Source organism: Heloderma suspectum, chromosome 3, assembly GCF_057233095.1.
Source record: "Heloderma suspectum isolate Gila_16-S chromosome 3, 16-S_ref, whole genome shotgun sequence".
Taxonomy (NCBI): domain Eukaryota; kingdom Metazoa; phylum Chordata; class Lepidosauria; order Squamata; family Helodermatidae; genus Heloderma; species Heloderma suspectum.
Window position 1 is genome coordinate 140,054,059 of NC_139460.1, and position 25,055 is coordinate 140,079,113.

The following is a 25,055-nucleotide window of genomic DNA, read 5'->3' on the forward strand; positions in this document are numbered from 1 at the left end:
GTTTCAATATATGATCTGATCCAGACTAATACAAGCTGCGACTGATTCCTTCAGCTTGGGTTGTGATATTAGATCACAGGCAGCCCTACCATAAAATTCTGATTTTCCTTGTTGTTGTTGAGTCGTTAAGTCGTGTCCGACTCATCGTGACCCCATGGACCATAGCACGCCAGGCCTTCCTGTCCTCCGCTCTCTCCTGGAGCGTGCTCAAGTTCATATTCATTGCCTCGGTGATGCTATCTAGCCATCTCATCCTCTGCCGTCCCCTTCTTTTGTCTTCAATCTTTCCCAGCATCAGGGTCTTTTCCAGAGAGTTTTCTCTTCGCATTAGGTGGCCAAAATATTTGAGCTTCAGCTTCATTATCTGTCCTTCCAATGAGCACTCAGGGTTGATTTCCTTTAGGATTGACTGATTTGACCTCCTTGCAGTCGAGGGGACTCGTAAGAGTCTTCTCCAACACCACACTTCGAAAGCATCAATTCTTCGGCGCTCAGCCTTCCTTATAGTCCAGCTCTCACAGCCATACGTTGCTACTGGGAAAACCATAGCTTTGATTATACGGACCTTTGTCAGCAAGGTGATGTCTCTGCTTCTTACTATGCTGTCTAGGTTTGCCATAGCTTTCCTCCCAAGGAGCAAGCGTCTTTTAATTTCATGGCTACAGTCACCGTCTGCAGTGATCCTGGAGCCCAAGAAAATAAAATCTGTCACTGCTTCCATTTCTTCCCCTTCTATATGCCAGGAAGTGATGGGGCCAGATGCCATGATCTTCATTTTTTAATGTTAAGTTTCAAACCAGCTTTTGCACTCTCCTCTTTCACCCTCAACAAGAGGCTCTTTAGATCTTCTTCACTTTCTGCCATTAGGGTAAGATGGTCTGGTACTCCCATCGCTTTCATAGTTTGCCAGAGTTTGTTGTGATCCACACAATCAAAGGCTTTAGCGTAGTCAATGAAGCAGAAATAGACGTTTTTCTGGAATTCTCTTGCTTTCTCCATGATCCAGTGAATGTTGGCAATTTGATCTCTAGTTCCTCTGCCTCTTCGAAACCCAGCTTGTACTTCCGGTAGTTCTCGGTTCACATTCTGCTGAAGCCTAGCTTGTAGGATTTTGAGCATAACCTTGCTGGCATGTGAAATGAGTGCAATTGTGTGGTGGTTTGAACACTCTTTGGTGTTGCCTTTCTTTGGAATTGGAATGTAAACTGACCTTTTCCAGTCTTGTGGCCAATGTTGAGTGTTCCAAATGTGTTGGCATATTGAGTGCAGCACTTTAACAGCATCATCTTTTAGGATTTTAAATAGCTCAGCTGGAATACTGTCATCTTCACTAGCTTTGTTGTTAGTAATGCTTCCTAAGGCCCACTTGACTTCACTCTTGAGGATGTCCGGCTCAAGTTCAGTGACCGCACTATCATGGCTATCAGGGACATTCAGATCTTTCCTGTATAATTCTTCTGTGTATTCTTGCCACCTCTTCTTAATCTCATCTGCTTCTGTTAGGCCCCTGCCTTCTTGGTCCTTTATCTTGCCCGTCTTTCCACAAAACGCTCCCTTGATATCTCTGATTTTCTTGAAAAGATCTCTAGTCTTTTCCATTCTGTTGTTTTCCTCGATTTCTTTGTATTGTTCATTTAAGAAGGCCTTCTTGTCTCTCCTTGCTATTCTCTGGAACTCTGCATTCAGTTGCATATATCTTCCCCTTTCTCCCTTGCTTTTCGCTTCCCTTCTTTCCTCAGCTACTTGTAAAGCCTCATCACACAGCCACTTTGCTTTCTTGCATTTCTTTTTCTTTGGGATGGATTTTGTTGCTGCCTCCTGAAAAATGTTACGGACCTCCGTCCATAGTTCCTCAGGCACTCTATCAGGTCTAATCCCTGAAATCTATTCCTCACCTCCACTGTATATTCATAAGGGATATGCTTTAGGTCGTACCTGAATGGTTTAGTGGTTTTCCCTACGTTCTTCAATTTAAGCTGAAATTTTGCAATAAGAAGCTCATGATCTGAGCCACAGTCAGCTCCAGGTCTTGTTTTTACTGACTGTATGGAGCTTCTCCATCTTTGGCTGCAAAGGACATAATCAATCTGATTTCGATATTGACCATCTGGTGATGTCCATGTGTAGAGTCGCCTCTTGTGCTGTTGGAAAAGAGTGTTTGCTATGATCTCTTGGCAAAACTCTATTAGCCTTTGTCCTGCTTCATCTTGTAAACCAAGGCCATGCTTGCCTGTTATCCCGGTGATTTCTTGACTTCCTACTTTAACATTCCAATACCCTATGATGAAGAGGACATCTTTTTTGGTGTTAGTTCTAGAAGGTGTTGTAGGTCTTCATAGAACCGATCAACCTCAGCTTCTTTGGCCTCAGTGGTTGGGGCATAGACTTGAATTACTGTGATGTTGAATGGTTTGCCTTGGATTCATACTGAGATCATTCTATTGTTTTTGTGATTGTACCCCAGTACTGCTTTTCCCACCCTTTTGTTGACTATGAGTGCTACTCCATTTCTTCTAAGGGATTCTTGCCCACAGTAGTAGATATGATGGTCACCTGAATTAAATTCACCCATGCTTGTCCATTTTAGTTCGCTGATTCCCAAGATGTCGATGTTCAGTCTTGCCATCTCATGTTTGACCACCTCCAGCTTATCTTGAGTCACTGATCTTACATTCCAGGTTCCTAAACAATATTGTTCTTTACAGCATTGGACTTTCTTTTCACCACCAAACACATCCACAGCTGAGTGTCCTTTCGGCTTTGGCCCAGCTGCTTCACTCTTTCTGGCGCTACTTGAAAATTCCCTCTGCTCTTCCCCAGTAGTATATTGGACACCTTCCGACCTGAGGGGCTCATCTTCTGGCGTCATATCTTTTAGCCTTGTGATACGTTCCATGGGGTTTTCTTGGCAAGAATACTGGAGTGGGTTGCCATTTCCTTCTCCAGTGGACCACATTCTGTCAGAATTCTCTGCCATGACCTGTCCGTCTTGGGTGGCCCTGCACAGCATAGCTTATGGCTTCACTGAGTTACGCAAGCCCCTTCGCCACAACAAGGCAGTGATCCATGAAGGGGCTGCTTTTCCTATCATAGCACAAATAATGGTTTGAACTGCAGCTACTAAATTTAAATACTATTCTTGGTATCGGAGATAGAGTCAGTTGTTTTTGGCCCCTGCCAGGGAAGCCACCTAAGCATTTACGGTCAGGAAAGCTATGCATAGGATTGCACAGGCTGCTCTCAACCAATGGAAATAAGCACCCATTGTGCCCATGAAGTGCACTGGCATTAGGTCTCTCAGATTAAGTCCTGAGCTCTTCAAAACAGTAGGATGCCACAGGATGTGAAAACAAATTTACAGGCACCACTCATGTACCTGTGAGGAATACCACACAATGAACTTACCTCAGTGGGTTTCAAATTAAAGCTTCCAGGTTCACAAATACAGATGCATGGACCAAAGGATTTGTTCAATTTGTTTGTCAGACCAATCTCTACTCAGAAGTAAAGTCCCACTGATTTCAGCGGGTCCCAGGCAAGTGAATCTATGATGGCGGCATCAGTAATTTCTGGTGCAACTTTGTTGCTGTTGTATTGAACCTCTTGCAAGTGGGGAGTTGGGGGGTGCAGGGAGGGCAAAAAAAATAGCCAGGCACATAGAAATGTGTTGCTGACAGCTAGGAATGCAATTTATTTTTTTAGCCCTATACAGGCCTGGTGTCCAAAAATATGATGCTGGCATCTAGGAATGTGAAATATTTTTCCAGCCTCAATTTAGGCATTTTAAAATATTAAGAGCGGAAATGTAACACAGAGATAAAAAGTCATAACTAATAATGAAAAGGTGTGTGAGAATTAAATTTTAAGAGCATGTCTCTAACACACACATTCAATAAAGAAATCAAGTTGTTAAGACTTGAGGGGACCAAACTGAAGGCAAGTTTCTGGCTAAATGTAAAAACTGGGCAGCACAAGTACAGGAGGAAAAAATAAATCAAGCTGAAAAACAATGAGCCCAATGAGGTTTCTCACTAAATAGTACCCAGTATTCACATAAACAAATACTCTTTTTATTAAAAAAAAAATACATTTAATGAAAACCACATGGATCAGGAAAAACAAAACCAAGCAGCAAAATCAACTCAGAAAAGCTACTAAAAGGGCTGACTTAAGATAGAGGTCACATGATAGGAAGGGGACAGCAGAAAGAAATGGAAAAAATATGGCTAATGCTTTCTCCCATCGCATTATGCAGGTTTTTCTATCTGGCACTAGGCTACTGAGAAGGAAACTGGCACAAGTCTCAACTGAACATTTGCTATTTGTACTGCAACAGTGACATTGTTTTGCAAATCCAGACAATCAAGGCTTCCTTTTCTGTAAAGTAGGCATGGAGAACCTCCAGCCGCAGGTCAAATGTGGCCCATGGGAGTTCCCCATCTGGCCTACCAAGCTTCTTCCCTAGGGCCTCCCCCATCCCCAAGGCCCTGCCATTTTCTCCTGCCCCAGTGCTGAGAAAGGGAAAAGGGTGTCTCGCGGATCTGAAGCAGATCAGAAATAAGCCCTTTCCCCTGTCCCAGCTCTGGAACATGGGGAAAGCGCTCAAGTCCAATCAGCAGTAGATCGGAGATAAGCTCTTTTCCCCTGCCCAGAGCCAAGAAAGGAAGCCTCTCTCAGTGCTGGGCAGGGAAAATCCCTTTGCCCTCTTGTCTGCACGTGCTGAGCGTGTAAAAATATATGTGTGTGTCAGTGTGTGTGAAAGGGGGGGGGAGAAGCATGCCAGTATTGGATACATTCACATTTGACAATAAATCAGTCTTTCATTTTCAATATGTTTTCCTACTAACATGGGAGCTGATTTTACAGCTCGATGTATTCTTTTACTGGACATACCTTGCATAATGCAAATGTCAATGTCAGCAATTTGCCTGCTGATGTGGCCACAGGCACCCTGAAAGGAAATTCACCTTTAAGACAAAGTAAAACAGTCAACTTTTTGTAACACAAAGAAATGCATATCTGGGGCAAGGTGTCACCAGTATGTTGCCATCACCCAACTCTATTTCTCTGTTATATCTGAATCTGGAGAGGCTGTGCATGTTCTGAACCGGTGCCTGGATGCAGTTATAGCTTGGATGAGTTATAGCTTGGATGAGAGCCAATAAACTGAAGCTGAATCCTGATAAGACAGAGACCCTATCTATGGGTTGGCTGTTCCCAGGTCTGGGAATTGGGGTGTTTGCCTGTTCTGGATGGGGGGTTGCACTCCCTCTGAAGGAGGAGGTCTGTACTTTGGATGCACCTGGATCCGTTTTTGTCACTGGAGGCCCGGGTAGCTTTGGTGGTTGGGATAGCCTAGCAATGGTGATCCATGCACTGGTAACGTCACGATTAGACTACTGCAATGCGCTCTATGTGGGGCTGCCTTCACGCATGGTTCAGAAGCTGCAGCTAGTGCAGAATGCAGCAGCTAGGGTGCTCACTGGGACACCTAGCTATGCCCACATAACCCCTGTGTTAAAAGAACTGCACTGGCTGCCTATTAGCTACTAAGCCACATTCAAGGTTATGTTATTGTCTTGCAAAGCCCTAAAAAACTTGGGACTAGGATATTTAGCAGACCACCTTGCCTTGTACATACCCAGGTGACATTTAAGATGATCAGAGGAGGCCTTGCTAGTTATTCCAAAATGAGAGGAATGTTGCCATGAAGAACCCCGACAGCAGACCTTCTCTGTAGCGGCACCCACCCTCTGAAAAGCCCTTACCTGTGCAGTTCAGGAGGCAGAAAATATGTCATATTTCAAATGCCTCCTAAAAATGCACCTTTTCACCCAGGTTTTCCCTGGGCTGTGACTGCGGTTGGACTTTACTTTGGATTTACATGCTACTTTTAAGTTTTATATTATATTTTATCATGTTGTATTTTATTATAGTTTTAATTGTTGTGAACTGCCTGGGGAGCCTCGGCTGTTGGGCAGTATAGAAATGTAATAAATAAATAAATATGCACTGAACTTTTTGCCATACTGCTGTGTTCAAACCTGTTTTGCTACTTCTGTTCTTTTGTTTTAAATCACCATGTTGTTTTTATTATTTTTTAAACCTGACATTTGTAAGCTGCCTTGAGTGCATTTCAGTCTAAAAAGACTGAATATAATTTATAGAAATAACAACAGCAACAACAACGCGGAATGTTCCTGCACTACATACGAAGGACAAATAATGACATATGTATGCTCCACCAAGTATGCACGCGTATTTTATTTCCACATGTCTTTAAACACCAATGTGTGTGTCTGGGAAATCTGGACCATTCAGGCATGAACATACATTTGCTGCAGAATAGATAGTTCCTTCCAGGTCTAGCATGATCCTTACAGCACAGTCCTATGCACATTTTCTCAGAATTAAAGTCTCACTGCGTTCAACGGGGCATCCTGTTAAGTAAACATGTTTAGGACTGCAAATGTAGGTATGTTTTGAGACCAGGACGAAGAAAAACTAGGGGTGTATTTGTAACATTGAGAACCATGATGGGAAGGTTTTAAATCCTTCTCAACTGCCAGTTTTAAAGTTCATTCCTGCTCATAAAATTAATTTAAGATAAGGCTGTATCCAATGCAGTTAAGCAGTCAAATTGCTCGATACTGAGCCCATGTTTTCTCATTACGAGAAAATATTAATATTATAAAAGAAGAGACACAAAATCCCCATATTTCAATGAAGACAATCTAATTATGTTTCAGCTAAAACTCCTTTAAAAGACTGTGCCAAATGTCTTCTGCTGGGAATTAAAAGTATTTCAGTACTAGTTATGGAAGAAAAATGTCACGGTCTCTTCTTAATTTCTCAAGATGCAGCTTAGCTGTTGGGATCACTCAGTGAATATTTAAATTTCCTACTTTCCATTGGGAATAGGCTTGACAGTGACTGCCACATAATTTCAGGCATGGAGAATAAAGGCTTAGAATGATTAATAGCTGACACTTGACCTGCTGTTCATTTCCAAAGTTGGAAGGAAGGGCAACTCACGTCGCAGTTAAGAGCAGGCAGAGAAAGCTAAAAAATATTGTTTTCTGATTTCTGCACAGCTCCCTTGGCTGATGCTTTCCCCTTGATGTAGAACTACCAATCTTGGAAGAAAAGAGAGAGAGACTTGTATGATAAATTTACCACTGATCTTGTTTATTTTATGGACGCCTCTCTTGGTGCCTTCCAGGCTCTTCCTGATTTTTATTGTATTTTTAAAAGATTTTTTAAATTAAAAAAAATGCTGAGATGCTGGCATGCTGCAATGTGAAGTGCCGGCCTCCAGTGCCATCTTTATTTCTAAGACTGCCTTTGATTCCCAGAAACAAAATAAAAATGGTGGATGGCTGTTTTGACATGGTGCGTATTCTCTCTCTCTCTCTCCCCCTCCCCCCCCTCTCTCTGTGTGTTTGTGATTCCCTGAGAATCATCGGTTTACCTTCTGTGAAACTAATATCTTGTTGTGTTTCATGGAGGCAAGTATGTGATGTAAACATTTGGATATCAATCCTCACCACCTCTCCCTTGTATGCAGTTCCTCAGCCAAGTTACTTATTTCTGAGCCACACCAGTTTGCCTTCCGTGGAATGGATGTTGGAGCTGTGGGCTGAAAACAGTGGTTTTGTATTTTGGAGCTCAGACCCGACCACTGCCTTGTACTTAAGATTCATGGGCAAGTTACTTTTCTTTTAGTCCCACCAGTTCGTCTTCAAGGAAATGGGTGTTTTGTGACCAGCCATGCCCACCATGGCAGCCATTTTCTGAGACACTCTTGTCAAAATTCCAAATGTGCTCACTGGCCCAAAAAGTTTGGGGACCCATTGTTTTTGTCAATTTACAAACTACCCTTCAGTAATGGAAAACAGACGCAATAAAAACATAAATACATAAAACATAAATACAAACATAATTACAGAAACTACAGGAAGAACTACAAACACTAAAGCCAGCTTTAAAACTGGTTTGAAAACAGCTAGGTTCTGAGAGGACATCAGAGTCGGCACCAGGTAAGCTTCTCTGGGGACAACATTCTGTATTTGAACCACTGATCTATATTAAGTGGGGGGATGGGACTATTTTTGTGCAAATTATTTATCTGGGAATGTTGCTTTTAACAGGATGCTATGGATCCTTCATATGACTGAAATAAGTTTCCAGTCTTGTTAGAGGCATGTTATATATTTTCCATCGTCATAAAACCATGTCACATTTATCCCACCAGCGCTTTCCCCTGACAGTGCAGCATCATAGCATCTCAACTGCGAGCCAGGGGAGAGGAAACCCTTAGGCCCAGTTTGCATGACATGTGTGCCAGGCAATATTTTGAATATGCAACCCCCAATCGGAGGTTTGCTGTGTTGTGTGAACCACGCAACCATGAGTTATCTGAGGGTTAAAAACCATCTCATAACCCTACTACAAACTGAAGATTATGCAAGGGTTGTTTGTAGCCCTCAAATAGCCCACAGTGGCCAGGTTTGCACGACGTGGCAACCCGCTTCTCCCCAATCAGGGGTTACATATTCAAAATGTCGCCCAGCATGTACCACAGCTCATTATGGGTTAAAAAAAACTCCGAATGAGCCCAGCATGTCATGCAAACCGGGTCACAGTGTCATTGCCCCACGCCTGATCTATTCTATATGTGATCTCCTTCCATATCCCCAATCTTGAATTTTAAAATTATATCCATTACTACATTCTTAGCCTCACCTGAAGGAAGTCAGGCCTGAATAGAGGCATATAGAAAATAACATGGTTGAAGCCTTAGAGGGCTGAGGGGCAGGGGAAAGAGAAGAGCGACTAGGTTGGGAATGCACATCAGAGCATCTTTATAAGGAAGAATGTTTTTGTCCAACACACATCCAAAATCAAATCCTGAAAAACCCATTAGCCATAAAGATAGATAGGTTAACTGTATCTTAATGTGAGGATAACATTAAAGTAAAGTAACTAGTGAGAGCACACTCATATTGGAGGCTAAAGAGCACACATGTCTTCTTGAACATGACCTTTGCAAAGAAGAGTGAAGAAATACAGAAGAAAGAAAAAGGCAGTTCTACAAAGAGGCTTGTCTGTTGCCTTAATGAATCTTAGACCTATTTTCAAAAGGAGAGGGGATGTGGAGGAGAGTAACTAAGATTAACCAGACAATGTATTTAATATAAATAATCTATGGGCTCAGTGAATGCTTTATTTTCCCCAAAAGCAGAATAAAAGGGGAAAAGGTAATTAACTTTCTCTCACATTCTGCTATAAAGCCTTGGAAAAAATATTTAATTTAAAACTGCCTATTTCTGACTGGCAAAGAGAAACTACTACCTCTGCTATTTCCTTTAATACAATTTAACGTCTCCCAAAGTCTTCATAAAAGAAGAAAGCATTGACCTCAGGTAATGTATTGCCATCCTAGTTTCAATCAAATCAGCATCAGCAAATCCATGGTGTGTAATACAGTCTTCTATGAGGAAGCCATCTGTTAAATATGGGCTTCATCCACCTGGAGTGGCAGTCTGGAGGCAAGCTAGTAGCTGAGTTTGGAAGCAGAGAAGTATATAGGAAGCTGCCTTGGTCCATCCAGCCCAGTATTGTCGACACTAACTGGCAGCAGCTCTCCAGGGTTTCAGGCAAGAGTTTCTCTGCCCTACCTGGAGATGCCAGGGATGTAAACTGGGACCTTCTGAATGCAAAATATGTGCCCTGCGGCCCTTCTTATGTACAAGCAGGGAGGGAAGCCAAGCAGGTAAGGAAGGATGGGCAGTATGAATCTACATCTGCATTTGAGCAACAAATTGCTCAGGCTAAAGAGACAGCACAGGGTTGGCAAGTTTAATAGGACCAGATTGAATCCCACCAGACACTGTGTCATCTGCTGAGAGGGTAACAGCATTAACTTTGGTGGCACACAGAGTAAGAAGCCTTCGGTCCTGCTGCCAGAGTACCTAGTTTGAATCTCCTAGTGCATCACGCTGACCTAGTTCACACAACACAGCAAGCCAGAATATGGGCTATGTGTTGAGTATGGCTTGCTCTTGAATCAAGGGTTGTTGTTGAATCAGGTTGTTGTGTTGTGTGAACTCAGTTGCACTAACAAACTATGGTTTGTTAGCCACTAACAACCCACCATTCACAACCCAACAACAAACCATGGATTCTCTTTGTGGGTTGTTTGTGGTTAAAAACCCATGATTCACTGGCAACCCACAGTTCAATGACAATCCATACTCAACCCTAAACTCCAGCTTGTCATGTTGCGTGGACCCAGCCATATAGTTTTTAAAAAACTATGAAACTATGAAAGGACAATATTGTTCCTCAGTGGAGGAGAGTCGAGGGTCTGTGGTGGGTCCTGCTGGAGCCTCAGCAGCTGCCTAATGACACTGGGATGCCTCTCAGAACCTGGTTCTCAATAAGCCTACATCAATCCTACTTGATTGCTAGATGCTAGACTTCATGCTTCACAAGAAGAGTTATATCAACCCAGAGACTTAACAGTAATGAGTAGCACAACTTGGCAGCTGTATCCTAAAAGATAGGAAATGAAGAGGATGAAATAAGGATTTTATAGACAGGGCAATAGAGAAGTGGCAGAGTGTGACAGAGCAATTGTTAACTAGAGGGAAAAACAGCTCTGACCCAAGGCTAACTGGTGAAGATAACAATATCAAGAATTAGCAGTGATGTCACCTGACAATTACTGAAGGTTTGAGTGACAAACCTAAGATGCTATTAGCCAAGTAATTGGGGGGAGGGGAGGAGGGAGAGAGAAATTGTTGAGATTACAGACGCTGCTGAAAGAAAACAATGGGCAACAGCACATGTATCAGAGCTGCAGCTAAAAAGAGTTAGGGTGCAATCTTATGCATGTTTAAACAGAAAAAAAGTCCTACAACTCCCAGCATTTCCCAGCCAGCCATGCTCACTCAGGAATGCTGAGATTTGTAGAACTTTTTTTCTGTCTAAATATGCATAGGATTGCACCCTAAGTTCACAAGGTAGCATGGTAAAGCTGTGTGTGCCCTACGTACCTACTAAAAGCTACAGGTTAATTAGAGTCCTGTGTGAAGTCACCAGTGATTAGGAAGCAAACGTGTCAGCCACCTCCCTTGACCCTTATTTGATTATTTATAAACTGCATTATCTGCCTCACCTTTCGCCTGAAGTAGCATTCAATTGACAACAGGACAATAAAAACTTTTTATGGGCTTTATGCACTCAACCCCCACCCCCACAAATTTACTGGCCATAATATGCCCCTGTGCTACCCCCGAAGTCCCAAGCTGGGGCAAAGCACCATTTGTATAGAATGAACGAATTAGATTTACAGGCACCAGTAAAAGCTTGCTGTGTGGCATTAGCATTGCCTGTGTGGAATCACTGGCACCCCAGCAGGACTTCAGTTTTTCTCTGGGTAAGCTTCATCACGGTCATCTATCACTCAGAACATGCTCATGCCTTTACATGAGGAACATGGGCGGGTACTAAATAGGGTGTCATTCCTTTTAACGCACGTATTGACTGATGCCTTCTTGCATCATCAGTGAGCAGCTTCATGACTGCTGTGTGGCAATGGTTCCAGGGATGACACCTGGAATGGCTAAATCAGGTTTTGTTCCTACAGCTATTATGTGGTTGACTCTGCTGCTGGTTGAACATAGGACTGAGACTAGGTGTTAGCCTAATGGTGGCATAGTGGGACCACAGATCACCATGTTAAAAAGTGACAAGGAATGCCTTAAAATGGCAACACCACTACAAAAGCAAATCCCTGTTTGGAACAGCTGGAAAGTCAATCCTGTAAGACTAATCAACTGCCCTAAGGTCACATGGTAAGCCAGCAACAGAGAGAGTGAAAGAATACACTTCTAACATTTCAGTAACTTAGAACCATGCAAACACAAAAAACCTATTTGGATAAAAAGCCACTCCATCACCTTTCCAGACACACACACACTCTTACCGTGCAGGCACAGAAACTTTTCAAACATTGATTTGCCTACTCCAAACAATTAAGGAAGGGTAAATCTACCTGTTACTATAAAGCAGCCTTCCCCAACTGGGTGTCCTCCAAATGTGTTAGACTTCAAATCCCATCTGCCCCAGCCAGCATGGCCAATGGACAGGAATCCTGGGAGCTGTGCTCCAAAACATCTGGAGTGTGTTAGGTTGGGGGAGGCTGCTAGAAAGCATTCAACATATATGAATAACAAAGGAGGCCACACTTGCAATCATACTGTTTCATCATTCACCCCATCTAGGTGAGACTGGGAGCCTAGATTTGGGATACAGTCTAAAAGCACAATCCTATGCATGTTTAGATAGGAAAAGGTCCTACAACTCCCAGCATTCCCTAGCCAGCAGGGCTGCTTAGAGAATGCTGGGAGTTGTAGGACCTTTTTTCTGTCTTAACATGCATAGGATTATGCCCTTATCTACCTTTGCCAAACCAGCTCCAGATGCAGGCATTTCCTTGTGTTGCTTGAAGTAGCCCTCTTTCTATTATTTGCCTCAGGAAGGAGGTTGAGTTTCCTTCCCCTCCAGAGTGACTTGGAAGAGTGAAAGTAATGTCCCCCCCCCTTTCTTTTCTCTTCCACAAAGACATCATTGGTGAGGGAGTTAAAGAGAGAAAGGGACAAGAAAAACCAGAGTCCTCTGCTCCCATCATTCAACCCCACAAATTCTGCAGGAGTCAACACTTGTACAAGTTTTTCCAAAATGTGCTTTGAATACTTCTGTAGATGTATCCCTTTACACATAATGTAATGGGCATGATACTTGACACTATTATTTCTAAGGACCACACATGAGTTTAAATCACCACTTGTCTCAGCAAATGGTAAAAAAAGAGTTCAGTCCTTTCCGGATCAAGACATGTTCCATTCACAACTAATTCACAATGTGTGCATTTTGCATCTGTATCCAAATACAAGGAGCATTGTAAGACGGGGCCCTCAGAACACTGATGAGTTATGTAACCATCTTTTTCAGGGCAATGAAAACCAACTCATTAGTGAGGCGCTTATGAGAACACAACTATTATGTTAAGAACTGGGGGGGTGGAGGGGTTGGAAAAAAACCAATTCCTTATAACACAGTTAAACTGAAGTAAAATTTAAACCAGTTCCACTCCACTGCTGTCAAAGGGGCTAATACATGAAAATAGAAAATATTAAGATTTAGTTCCATTAATATTAATGGGGCTTATTAATTAGGTTACACCCCACTATTTTGCACTTAATTGTTTGCAACTAGAACTGGGAGAAAGTACTATGTAGTAGCAACTTAAAAGTTTACTGGTTTCAGTGACTTCATGATGCTATCGTAGAGAATAACTAGATTCTTATTGCAGTTTCAATCCATTGTTAAAGACAGACATTAAAGAAATAGTGGTCACTATAAAATTGTAACCAGCCAAGCCATGAACCAGAGACTCTGAATATCACCTTACCGGAATTTCAAAAGTTTCCTGTGTATCATCCAGCATCTGGATTTTGATAGAAATAAGTTTTCCTGTAGGTGTCGTGGGCAGCTTTTGTCCATGTTCCAGAGTACTGATCCCAGCATTCTCCTGAACTCCTAACCGGGATCCTGCTGTTGGCCTCTGCTCCACTTCACCCATGTTTGGAGAAACAACTTCTCTTTCTGATAGCAGGACAAAGAAAACATGAAGCCACATTACTTAAAAGTATTCAAAGACATCAAGGTATACAGGAATTTACTACTTTGCATCATATTTTAGTTATAAAAAACAAACAAATTTTCCTCTAAAGCAGGGATACGGAATGTGTGGCCCTCCATAATCTTTACTCATTAGCCATGCTAACTGATGCTGATAGGAGCTGGAGGGCCAAGGTTCCTCACCCCTGCTCTAGAGCACTTAAGGGATGCACACAATGTTTGACCACAAACATTTTTGCATTTTACAATGGTGTTTGAACGACCTGGTATTTTATTTGTGTTGCCCAAACCTCTGCATGATTACTTGGGAGATAAGTCCGTCTCTTGAATGGGGCTTACTTTGCTAGTAAGTGTGTTTAAGATTGCAGCCTTAATTTCTCTTTTATTTCTGTGATTTTTTTTAAAAACAGTATTAGCCAGATTCTGACCTGGTTCACATGTAACACCAATTCCTGGGTTAAACAAGTCAGGAATTGGTGTGGCCATGTGGAAGCAAGCACACATGCTGCCTCCCATCCACTCACCACTTCTGCTTTGAACCAGCTTTCCAAAACAACCCAACGACACCCCCATTCCTGGGTTGTGGTTGTGACATGCAAACTGGCACTCTGGGTTTTTTAGCATTGAACAACCCAGAGTGCCAGGTTCACACATCACAACATCAACCCAGGAACGGGGCTGACGTGTGCTCACAAATAACCATGGGTTGTTTGATTCTACGAACTGGGCCACATTAGCTGATATAATTTCAGATGGTGAAATTAACAGGAATAGCCAGTTCCATCCCACAGCTCAAACTGTTTCACTAATTTCCCTGCACTCCAAAAGCAAGAAGGACCAAGACAATATATATGTTGGATATAGTCACACAGATCCTGAAGAGATTCATGTAAAGATCTAAAGCAGGACTAAGCTAAAGGCTCTCCACTTTCCACAACTGAAACAGGACTTAGGACAAATTCTACTTGTCCAAGTTCACTTAGAATTCCAGAAGTAAAATGTACCCCACCCCCCAACACACACACACACACACACACACACACAAAATGTCAGTCACAAAAGAAAAAAACCCCATAAGGCACCAAGAGACGAACTATTTGTGTATAATGCTGATTAATTACGAAGATTTTCATCTCTTCACTAATAACAACCTTCACAGCAACAGCTACTCAACAATATATATGCTACATACATATAAAGCAAGATGGCTGGATATAATAGGACTTAAAAACTGCTGGACATCGGCACCATAGAATTAGCTCAGAAAAACTAAAGTGCTCAGATCATCAAAGAGGCAGCTTGGCTTTCTCATGCAGATTTAGGACACAAGAGAACATACTGAAATATATACTGCTGTCCCCCTGTTTGCCTCCTTGCTTAAGTAATGCAAAATTGATTATTTTATAGTTAAAAAGAAACTCAAGAGCAGCAAAATAATCCAAAGACTTAACTTGAAATGAATTGCTACTTGAGCTTCCAATTGTTCAGCACTCTCACAGTTCTTCTATTTTCTCTGGGAAGGACAGTCGTTGAGATGATGTAACAGAGCATTACTTTCATTAATTTTCTTGCTTTATTGTTTGATACCAAATGCAAGGGTTGTTGGTATTTGGTCAAACTATATACATCATCTCAAAGTTTTATTTCATTCTTTTCTTTTGTTCATCTGACAGCCTGAGTTTCCAGTTCCAACCAAGCCTGCTGCTACTGTCTAGTTGGGTTTTTGGGTTGCCCTCCCATTCCATGCCTTTTATGCCCTGATCAATGATCAGTAACAAGCATGTAACAGACAGGAGGAACAGGAATGTAACTTTCTGGCTGAACAAACATAATAATAATAGACACCGTCATTCCATGCATTTTAACACACGGTTACAATCATTGGGGATCATAAGCCAGGAACACCAGACAAGAAATATCTGCTTCTAGAATGTTATGTGAGTCATTATTTCATACTTGCATATAAAACTAATAATGCTACAAAATGTCTGGTGGGGGTGGAGGTAAGAAACACTGACCTTAAGACACAGATTCTACTACTAGAGTATAAGTACCATCTGTGCTGAACTGTGAAATCAACAGGTATACATACATACCACAAATTCATAAGGTGTTGAGTATGTTACAAACCAGTGTTTTATGAACTGTGCTTCAAGGAACCCTGAGGATCCTCAGAACCTTGGCAAGGGTTCATCACCTTGCTAAGGTTCTTAGCAAGGTGAACAAGTTTCCCTGATAGAAGGGTTGTTCAACATTACAGACCTTTCTCTCCAGTGCACAGCTACTTGGGAGTGTTGGGCTGCTCTAAGGGGCAACATCAATTCATATGAGGTGATTGTGACGCCCAACAGGTCTGACCAGCACCCTCCATGAACTGAGTGTGTGCATGCTCTAAAATCCTAAAACCTACAATCCAGAATCCTCTGCAATGTCAATGCACAAAGAGTTACACAAATATAGAAAAGACTAAACAACCACTGATCTACTATCCAGGAATTGACAAGCATAGTCACCAGCTCACACTGGCAAGTGCAATTTTTTTCTGGGGAGATTCCCTGTCCTTCTGTGGGCTCAGAAGAAGAGTAGGGGATCTCCCTGACTCCATGCTGAGCCTCATTCTGCTGCTTTCAATGTCTTTCTGTAGACAGCACAGGGTCTCAGGGATCCTCCTGTCCTTTCCCTAGCTCTCCAAGACTTGGTGCAACGGGGTCAACCTTCTCAATGCATTAGAAGTGGTGGATGAGGGCATGATGTGTCCCCACAGTTGCACCCAATGTGACATCACAATCAAGACCCTCCCCTTCAGGGGAGCAGCAGGGTTGGTGGAAAGCACAAGGGTTTCACTGGTTACCAAAGCCAGTCAAAGTCTGCGGATCTTGGCACTATCCATCACAATGTGGTGGGAAAATCTGTAGCACACACTATCCTTGAAAGTCACAAGCTGTGCCCTAATATGCCAAAATATATAACTCCCAATTATTTTATTTTGAAAAATGTATTTAAGTAGAAATGCTTTATATAAACAAATACATTATTAATTTCAAAAACTAAGGGCTGCATTCTGGGTGTTGTTGTTATTTTCTGCTTAATTAACTACCCAGGCATGACTAAAAAAAAAAAAAAAAGACCAAGGAAAAGATTCTTCATCAGTACGATATGAGACTAGAATGAATTTCTGCCTGGGTATTTAATGAAGCCAATGATATGCATGGCTACGGAATAAATACCTGCTTGTTTCACTACAGCCATGAACAAGGATATCACTGAAAGAATGGCACCTTCATCAAGCCTTGCATTATATAACACAGAAAACCTCCAGAAACTCCACATTTAGGAGCCTATTGGGTTTTATTTTTTTCCTCCCTAGATTGGTCATGGGAAATGATCAGGAAAGGGTTACAAACACATGTATTCCCTCCCCAGGAACACATGAATAATTGAAGCATGAGATTCCAGTTATTGATCTCCCTTGATCCTGGCAGATTAAACCCTCATTAAGGTCTGTTTAATCTTCCTGGGTCAGAAGGGATCAACGACCATGTTCAAAGAACCATGGAAGCTCAAGACTCCAGTTATTCTCATCTACTTAGGATGAGAGGTGTGGGGTGGGGGAAGAAGAGATAGGCATCCTCAGGGCCACTCTCAATCTCTGTACACACACAATGCAGATGGAAAATAATGTCTGAACAAGCCCTAGGATTCCGGGGATCAGAAATGTATGAATAAAGGACAAGCATGAAAAAAAAGGTAGCTGTCCTGGGAGAGGGGCTCACTGAAAGATCAGGTTTGCAGCTGGAACTCCAGCCTTGCTTCTCAATACTCAGGTGGTGGAAATAGCCTGGAGTCTGTACCACCAGCTCTGGTTGGTGGGCCAGTTGCATCGCCTCTCAGATAAGAACCACAGTACTGTATTCATGCCCTGGTAGCTTCTCAACTTTGCCACTGTAATGTGCTCTATATGAGGCTGCCCTTGAACATCATTTGAAAACTAGATTCATATCCATACCGTTGGCTCCTTTAGAAGACCAGACTATCTTTTGATTTTAATAGGCATTTTAAGCTTTTTAGGCAGTTGATATTTGGTGTGTGTGTGTGTGCGTGTGTGCGTGTGCGTGTGTGTGTGTGTGTGTGTGCGCGTGTGTAGGTTTATCTATTTGACTATTTCATTCATTTTTAAATTAATTTTTGTTGTAACCTAAATGACCTGGACACCTTGGCTGCCAGTCATAAGCTTATCTTATCTAGATTGCATTTCAGTTTATAGACACCTACCTTCAGTCCATTTCAGCTGTTTCCCGCCTCCCAACTGAGCAGAGGAGAGCAGAGCAGAGCAGAGGAGGCTGCTCCAGCTGGTCTAGTGACTATAGAAGCAAGCAAGCAAGCTCCCAGAGAGTGAGCTATCAGAGTGAGTGGACAGGGAGAGCAAACAGGAGTTGGCCAGGGGAGTTCAGCAGGGGAGGTCAAGGGGGAGGCCCCTAACATTTTTTTTACTTTATTTTTCTTGTAACACACACTTCCATACCAGTGGGACTCTGTTTTTAACCTCCACTGAGTAGAGGACCAGGCACAGGCTACTCTAGAACAATAAGAAAGCTAGACACAAAAAGGGAAAAGAGGCTATGAAAGGACAAGACTCTCCAGTGGTGGTGACCTGCAAGGTGTGTGCAATGCTTGTTTTCTTGCCTGAGAACAACATGGTCTACATGTGCAACAAATGCAAGGTGATCACATTGCTGGAAGAAAAAGTAAGAGGACTGGAATGGTGACTGTCGACCCTCTAGGGAATAAGAGAACACGAAGAGTTCTTGGACAGAATGGTGGAACTACAGCAGCAAAGTGAAGACCAGAAGCTTGAAGGGCAACAGCAAGCTGAGGCAGAAGAGGAAAATGCTGAGGTGAGGAAAAATGAAATAGAGGATACTCCTTGGAAAAGGGTGACAGTTAGGCGCAGAAGAACTAGAAGCCACTCTGCACCACTGGAGGCAGTGGAGCTATGGAACCAATTCCAGGTACTTGAGGATGAGACTGGAGGACAGCCTGCAGAGGAAGAATCACAGGGGAACCAGCATGAGAGTGAGCAAGAGGCTGAAGGTTAGTCAAGCAAAGGCGATGAAACCAAGGCCTACAACAACAACAAGAGAAGAGTAGTAGTAGTGGGAGGCTCCTTGCTGTGTGGGATCGAAACCCAAGTATGTTGCAAAGACCCGTGGACTTGCCACGTATGCTGTTTCCCAGGATGGATTAGAGACATGACTGAAAGGTTGCCTGCGCCCATAAAGCCCACTGACAGGTATCCCTTTCTTCTCATCCATGTGGGAACAAACGATGCTGCCAAGCGGAGCTATGAAGAAATCATGTCAAACTTTGAAGCTTTGGGAAGGAAACTCAAGAACTTTGGGGCCCAGATACTTTTCTCATCCATCCTTCCAGTACTTAGAAGAGGGATAGAAAGGGAAAGAAAAATACTCCAGGTGAATGACTGGCTACGGAGGTGCTGCTGACGAGAGAGATTTGGATTCTGGGACCACAGGCTATACTTCCTAGAAGATCGACTGTTGGCAAGGGATGGGTTGCACCTCACAAAGGATGGGAAGAATGTGTTTGGCCACAACGTGAAGAACTTCATCAGAAGGGCTTTAAACTGAATCCTACGGGGAAGGGAGATGTAAAGTTGTGGGTAACAATGGACGAAGGCACATGCACCGCAACAGAGAGGCTCTAAGAGCGTCCAATAATAGTCTTCAGACACATGTAGGAAGAAAGCCAGATTATGAAGCACATGGTCTTTGATGTCTATATACTAATGCCCAGAGTATGGGAAACAAACAGAACAAACTTGAACTCTTAATATGGGAGAGAAATTATGATTTGATAGGTGTAACTGAGACTTGGTGGGATGACTCTCATGACTGGAATACAGCAATTGAAGGATATAACTTGTTCAAAAAGAACAAGAAGAAAAGAAAGGGAGGTGGGGTTGCACTATATGTTAAAAATACATATTTCTGCACATAAATACAGGAGGATGAGCTTGGTAGCCCGCTTGAGAGCATCTAGGTTAAAATAAATGAGCAAAGAATAATGGAGTCTACTACCAGCCACCCAATCAAGGAGAAGATGAGGATGAAACTTTTGAAAAGCAAATAGCCAATGTTTCAAGGAAGCATGATGTAGCAGTAACGGGGGACTTCAATTTCCCTGATATTTTTTGGGAGACAAATTCTGCAAAACATCCTGACTTGCGAGGTGGATAACTTCCTCCTACAGAAAGTAGAAGAAGGAACTAGAGGATCGGCTATCCTTGACTTGATCCTAACCAACAGAGATGACTTAGTGGATAAAGTAGCAGTTACAGGAACTCTGGAGGAAAGTGACCATTTTATACTTGAGTTCTTGGTTCTAAAGGAAGCAAAAGCCAAGTGTAGCCAAACATGTATCTTGGATTTTAGGAAAGCTGATTTTATAAACTCAGAACAATGATAAGTAAGGGCCCATGGCGAGTGACTCTAACGAGAAAGGAGTCCAAGATGGGTGGGAGTTTTTTAAAAAAGGAAATTCTAAACACACAATTACAAACAATTCCAACAAGAAAAAAAGGTGGAAGACAACAGAAGAAGCCAATGTGGCTTCACAAAAAGCTTAGAGATGACCTGAAAACAAAAAAAGCACACATACAGGAAGTGGAAGGAAGGCCAAGTAACAAAGGAAGAGTACAGGCAGATAGCACAGAATTGCAGGGATGGCGTCAGGAAGGCTAAAGCTGAGAATGAGCTAAGGTTAGCGAGGGATGCTAAAAACAACAAAAAGGCTTTCTTCCGCTACGTGCCTAGTAAAAGACAGAGGAAAGAAATGGTGGTTCAACTATTAAATAAAGATGGCAAAATGATAACAGATGACAAAGGCAGAAGTGCTCAGTTCCTACTTTGGCTCAGTCTTCTCCCAAAAGAGGGTCTATGACCCCCCTGGCAAAGGCGAAGTACAGGCTGAAGGGGCAGGATTGCAGCTTGAGATCGATAGGCATAGGTCAAGTAACACCTAAGTACTTTGAATGAGTTCAGATCTCCAGGGCCAGATGAACTGCACCCTAGAGTAATAAAGGAACTGGCAGAAGAACTCTCAGAACCACTGTCTATTCTCTTTGATAAATCATGGAGGACAGGTGAAGTGCCAGATGACTGGAGGGCTAATGTTGTCCCTATCTTCAAAAAGGATAAAAAGGAGGAACCTGAGAACTACAGACCAGTCAGTCTGACATCAATCCCTGGGAAAATTCTGGAGCAGATGATAAAGCAATCAGTCTGTAAGCACCTTGAAAACAATGCAGTGCTTACTTGAAGCCAATATGGATTTCTCAAGAGCAAATCCTGCCAGATGAATCTGATCTCATTTTTTGATCAGGTAACCTCCCTTGTGGACTGTGGGAATGCTGTGGACATAATATACCTTGACTTCAGCAAAGCTTTCGACAAAGTGCCGCATGATATTCTGATGAGCAAACTAGCTCAAAGTGGGCTAGATGAAACAACGATCCGGTTGACTACAGAATCGGACTCAAAGAGTGCTTATCAATGGGATCTTCTCAAGCTGGGGAGAGGTAACAAGCGGAGTACCACAGGGCTCAGTCCTGGGCCCAGTGCTCTTCAACATTTTTTTTTAACTTAATTTTTATTCTACTATTTATCTTTATAAATGAAATAAAGAATACCAACAACATAATCACCATCTACAGTTTCCAACATTACAGTATTCTTGAGGACACAGCAACAACCAGAAAAGCAAAAAAGAAAATATAAAAAGGAAAGAGAAGGCAAAAGATGAAAGAACAGGAAAACAAAGGGAACAAGAAAAAGTATTGAGAGAAAAGAAGGAAAAAGTTACATATTACACATAAACTTCAAGTATCACCCTACTTAAAAGATTATACCATTGCCAATATTACAATTCAGTACAGCCTAGGTAATCCATCTTATTTCAGTAACATATCCTCAGATTTATAACAAAGAAACAGGCTATAAATTTTCCCCTAGCCATAAAATGCTTTTCAGCTAACATATAATGATAAAGCTAAAATCAACCAACCAGGAATATTACTAATCATAGTCTCAAAATAATAATACTCATAATAATTAAAAGAAAAAGAAAGAAATTAAGGATAAAAGAAAAAAATCAACAATCACTAGCGTATTTTATACTATCTATATTTTAGATAGTATCATATATATATATATATATATATATATATATATATATATATATATATGAGTGTGTACATTTCTATACACCCACAAACCAGAATTTTATATACAGTATATCATGTCTAACACACACACACACACACACACACACACACACAGAGTCAGGGCCAGAAATATTGGAACAAGGATAACTGTTTTGGCAGTTGGCCTCTGTACACCATCACATTGAAGTTGAAAGGAAACACCCAGATGGGAGCGAAGTCGGGACTTTCAGCTGCAATTCAAGGGGTTTGACAGAAGTGGGGCACCAACCATTCAGGAAGTACAGCCAGTGGCAGACACACACACCCATCATTGGTGGCTCATAAGTAATGGAACAAATGGCTGACAAGCAGCTGCATGGCCAGGTGTGGCCTGTTTCCTGGGTACCCCATGACCAAGCAAGCACAGAAAAGGCCTGGAGGTGGCTCTGAGTGTTACATTTGCATTTGGTAGCTGTTCACTGGAACTCCCAACATGAGGTCCAAAGAGGTGTCCATGCGAGTGAAGGAGGCCATCATTAGGCTGAGGAAACAACATAGACCCATCAGAGAGATAGCAAAAACATTGGGAGTGGCCAACACAACAGTTTGGAACATCCTGAAAAAGAAGGAATTAACTGGCAAGCTCAGCAACAGCAAAAGGCCTGGAAGACCACGGAAGACAACTAAAGTGGATGACTGCAGAATTCTGCTCATGGTGAAGAGGAACCCTTTCACAACATCTAGCCAGGTCAAGAACGCTCTTGCGGAGGTAGGCATGACACTGTCAACATCTACAGTCAAGAGACAGCTTTATGAATGTAAATACGGAGGCTTCACAACAAGGTGCAAACCACTGGTAATGCTCAAGAACCAAAAGGCCAGAATAGCCTTTGCCAGCAAACACCTAAAAAAGCCTGCCCAGTTCTGGAATAAGATTCTTTGGACTGATGAAACCCAGATTAACTTGTACCAGAATGATGAGAAGAGAAAAGTATGGAGAAGGAAAGGAACAGCTCATGAGCCAAAGCATACCACATCATCTATCAAACATGGTGGAGGCAGTGTTATGGCATGGGCATGTATGGCTGCCAATGGAACCGGGCCACTGGTGTTTATTCATGACCTGACTGCTGATAAAAGAAGCAGAATGAATTCTGAAGTGTATAGGGCTATACTTTCTGCTCAGATTCGGCCGAATGCTGCCAAACTGATAGGACACCGCTTTATATTGCAGATGGATAATGACCCAAAACATACAGCAAAAGCTACCTAAAAGTTTCTCAAGGCAAAGAAGTGGGATGTTCTTCAATGGCCAAGTCAGTCACCTGATCTCCACCCAATAGAGCATGCTTTTCACTTCCTGAAGACAAGACTGAAGGCAGAAAGACCCACAAATAAGCAGCAGCTGAAGGCAGCTGCAGTAAAGGCCTGCCAAAGCATCTTGAGAGGAAACTCAGCATTTGGTCATGTCCATGGGTTCCAGACTTCAGGCAGTCATTGACTGCAAAAGATTTTCATCCAGGTATTGAAGGCGATCCTTAAGTCTGGAATGATGTTGCTTTGTTCCATAACTTATGAGCCACCAACATGGGTGTGTGTGTATGCCACTGGCTGTCCTTCCTGAATGGTTAGTGCCACTTTTGTCAAACCCCTTGAATTACAGCTGACAGTCCTGACTTCGCTCCCATCTGGGTGTGTTTCCTTTCAACTTCAATGTGGTGGTATACAGAGGCCAACTGCCAAAACAGTTATCCTTGTTCCAATATTTCTGGCCCTGACTGTATATGAGTTAAGAGAAAATGGAAGGGGAAAAAAACAGATATATGTAAACCACCATCTCTGGCATACTGCCCAGATCTTATAACCCAAACAAACCGACAAGTGATAATTGTTTATACATTCCCAGCTCATGGGACTGAAGAAGATGTCTCCCGTGCTTTACCAACAAGCCAAGCTTCCACCATTTCATGATTTAAAACTTTTTCATCTGGCCTTCAACGAGAATGCAAAATGTGGCAGGGTATTTTATGTGATATTGTAAATTCATTTGTCTTGCCTGATTTCTTGCCTTAGTGAATTGCCTTCTTTTATCTGTGATTTCTTTAGTGTAATCCAGAAATAGCATAACTTTATCTTGTTTTGGCTCCCAAAGAAGATCTCCCCCCTCTCTTGCGAAGCACAGGATGCAATTTTTTATAGAAACTCTTGCAAACTGAACTATAACAGTAACAGCAGTCCCTTTAATGCTATGCACTGGACTTGGAACACAGAATGTATGCTCAATGTCAAGTAAATAATCAGATGGCAAAGCAAGTAGCTCATGCAGGAATTTATCCAAGAATTTAGACAGGCTTACATCAGTGGGTAATTCTTTGATGCCAATAATGCGTAGGTTCACTCTTTGTGTAAATGCTTCCAGTTATGAGATTCTAGTAGACAGGATATTATAAGAAGCTTTCACTGTAATCTCTTGAGCTGATACACGATCTTACAGGTCATTAACTTTCGCCTCCGTCTTTTGCAGAGAAGTATTAATTAGGTCCACGGCCCCCTGAAGGGCAGTAATGGAATCTTGGATTGTATCCAATCCCTTAGTCTATTCTGACAGTTGAAGAGACAAAGTTTTTATCAAAGCAAGCAGTGACTCTATATTTCCATCACTTCTAGAAGACTTTGCCAAGGGAGGTGTGGGGGGGCGGCGGCGGTGGTCCCGTTCCTTTTTTCCTTCCCTTTAATGTTGCATCCTTCTCCTTAAACAAATTTTGCAGGTCCTCAAGTATTGTTGGTATTCTCTAATCCATAAACACTAAAAATCTACATTTGGAACTCATCAGCCCTGTGTTCTTCTAATTAGATAGGACTTTCAAAACAGCTTTGAGTCGATGTCATTGCTCCAGAAAACTAACCTTGGAGCCCAGACCTTCTGCTGCTCTGCAAAATGAGCTACTCTTCCAAGATTTCATCCAGATGGTACTCTTGCTTCCCCTTTTAGTTCCAGGGGAAGATAAAAAGATTTTTCAACCTTTTAAAAGCTGTTTGAGATAGTGTCCCGTGGAGCCTCTGCAGAATGCTGCCAGGGCGACATTGGCTCCAACTGGACAGCCTGTCTTCTTTTTTTTTCTTTCCA

At 42.3% G+C, this 25,055-nt stretch overlaps 1 protein-coding gene across 4 annotated transcripts in view; it reads right to left on the bottom strand.

Annotated features, from left to right (window-relative positions):
* Positions 1 to 25,055, bottom strand: part of FARP1 (FERM, ARH/RhoGEF and pleckstrin domain protein 1) — a 242,542-nt gene that overhangs the window by 179,828 nt on the left and 37,659 nt on the right. For all 4 annotated transcript variants that reach the window (XM_084844710.1, XM_084844707.1, XM_084844708.1 and 1 more), the window contains exon 2: positions 13,481 to 13,674. In XM_084844710.1, the coding sequence (XP_084700836.1) occupies positions 13,481 to 13,651 (171 nt within the window). In that variant the 5' untranslated portion in view covers positions 13,652 to 13,674. The remainder of the gene's footprint in view (positions 1 to 13,480; positions 13,675 to 25,055) is intronic.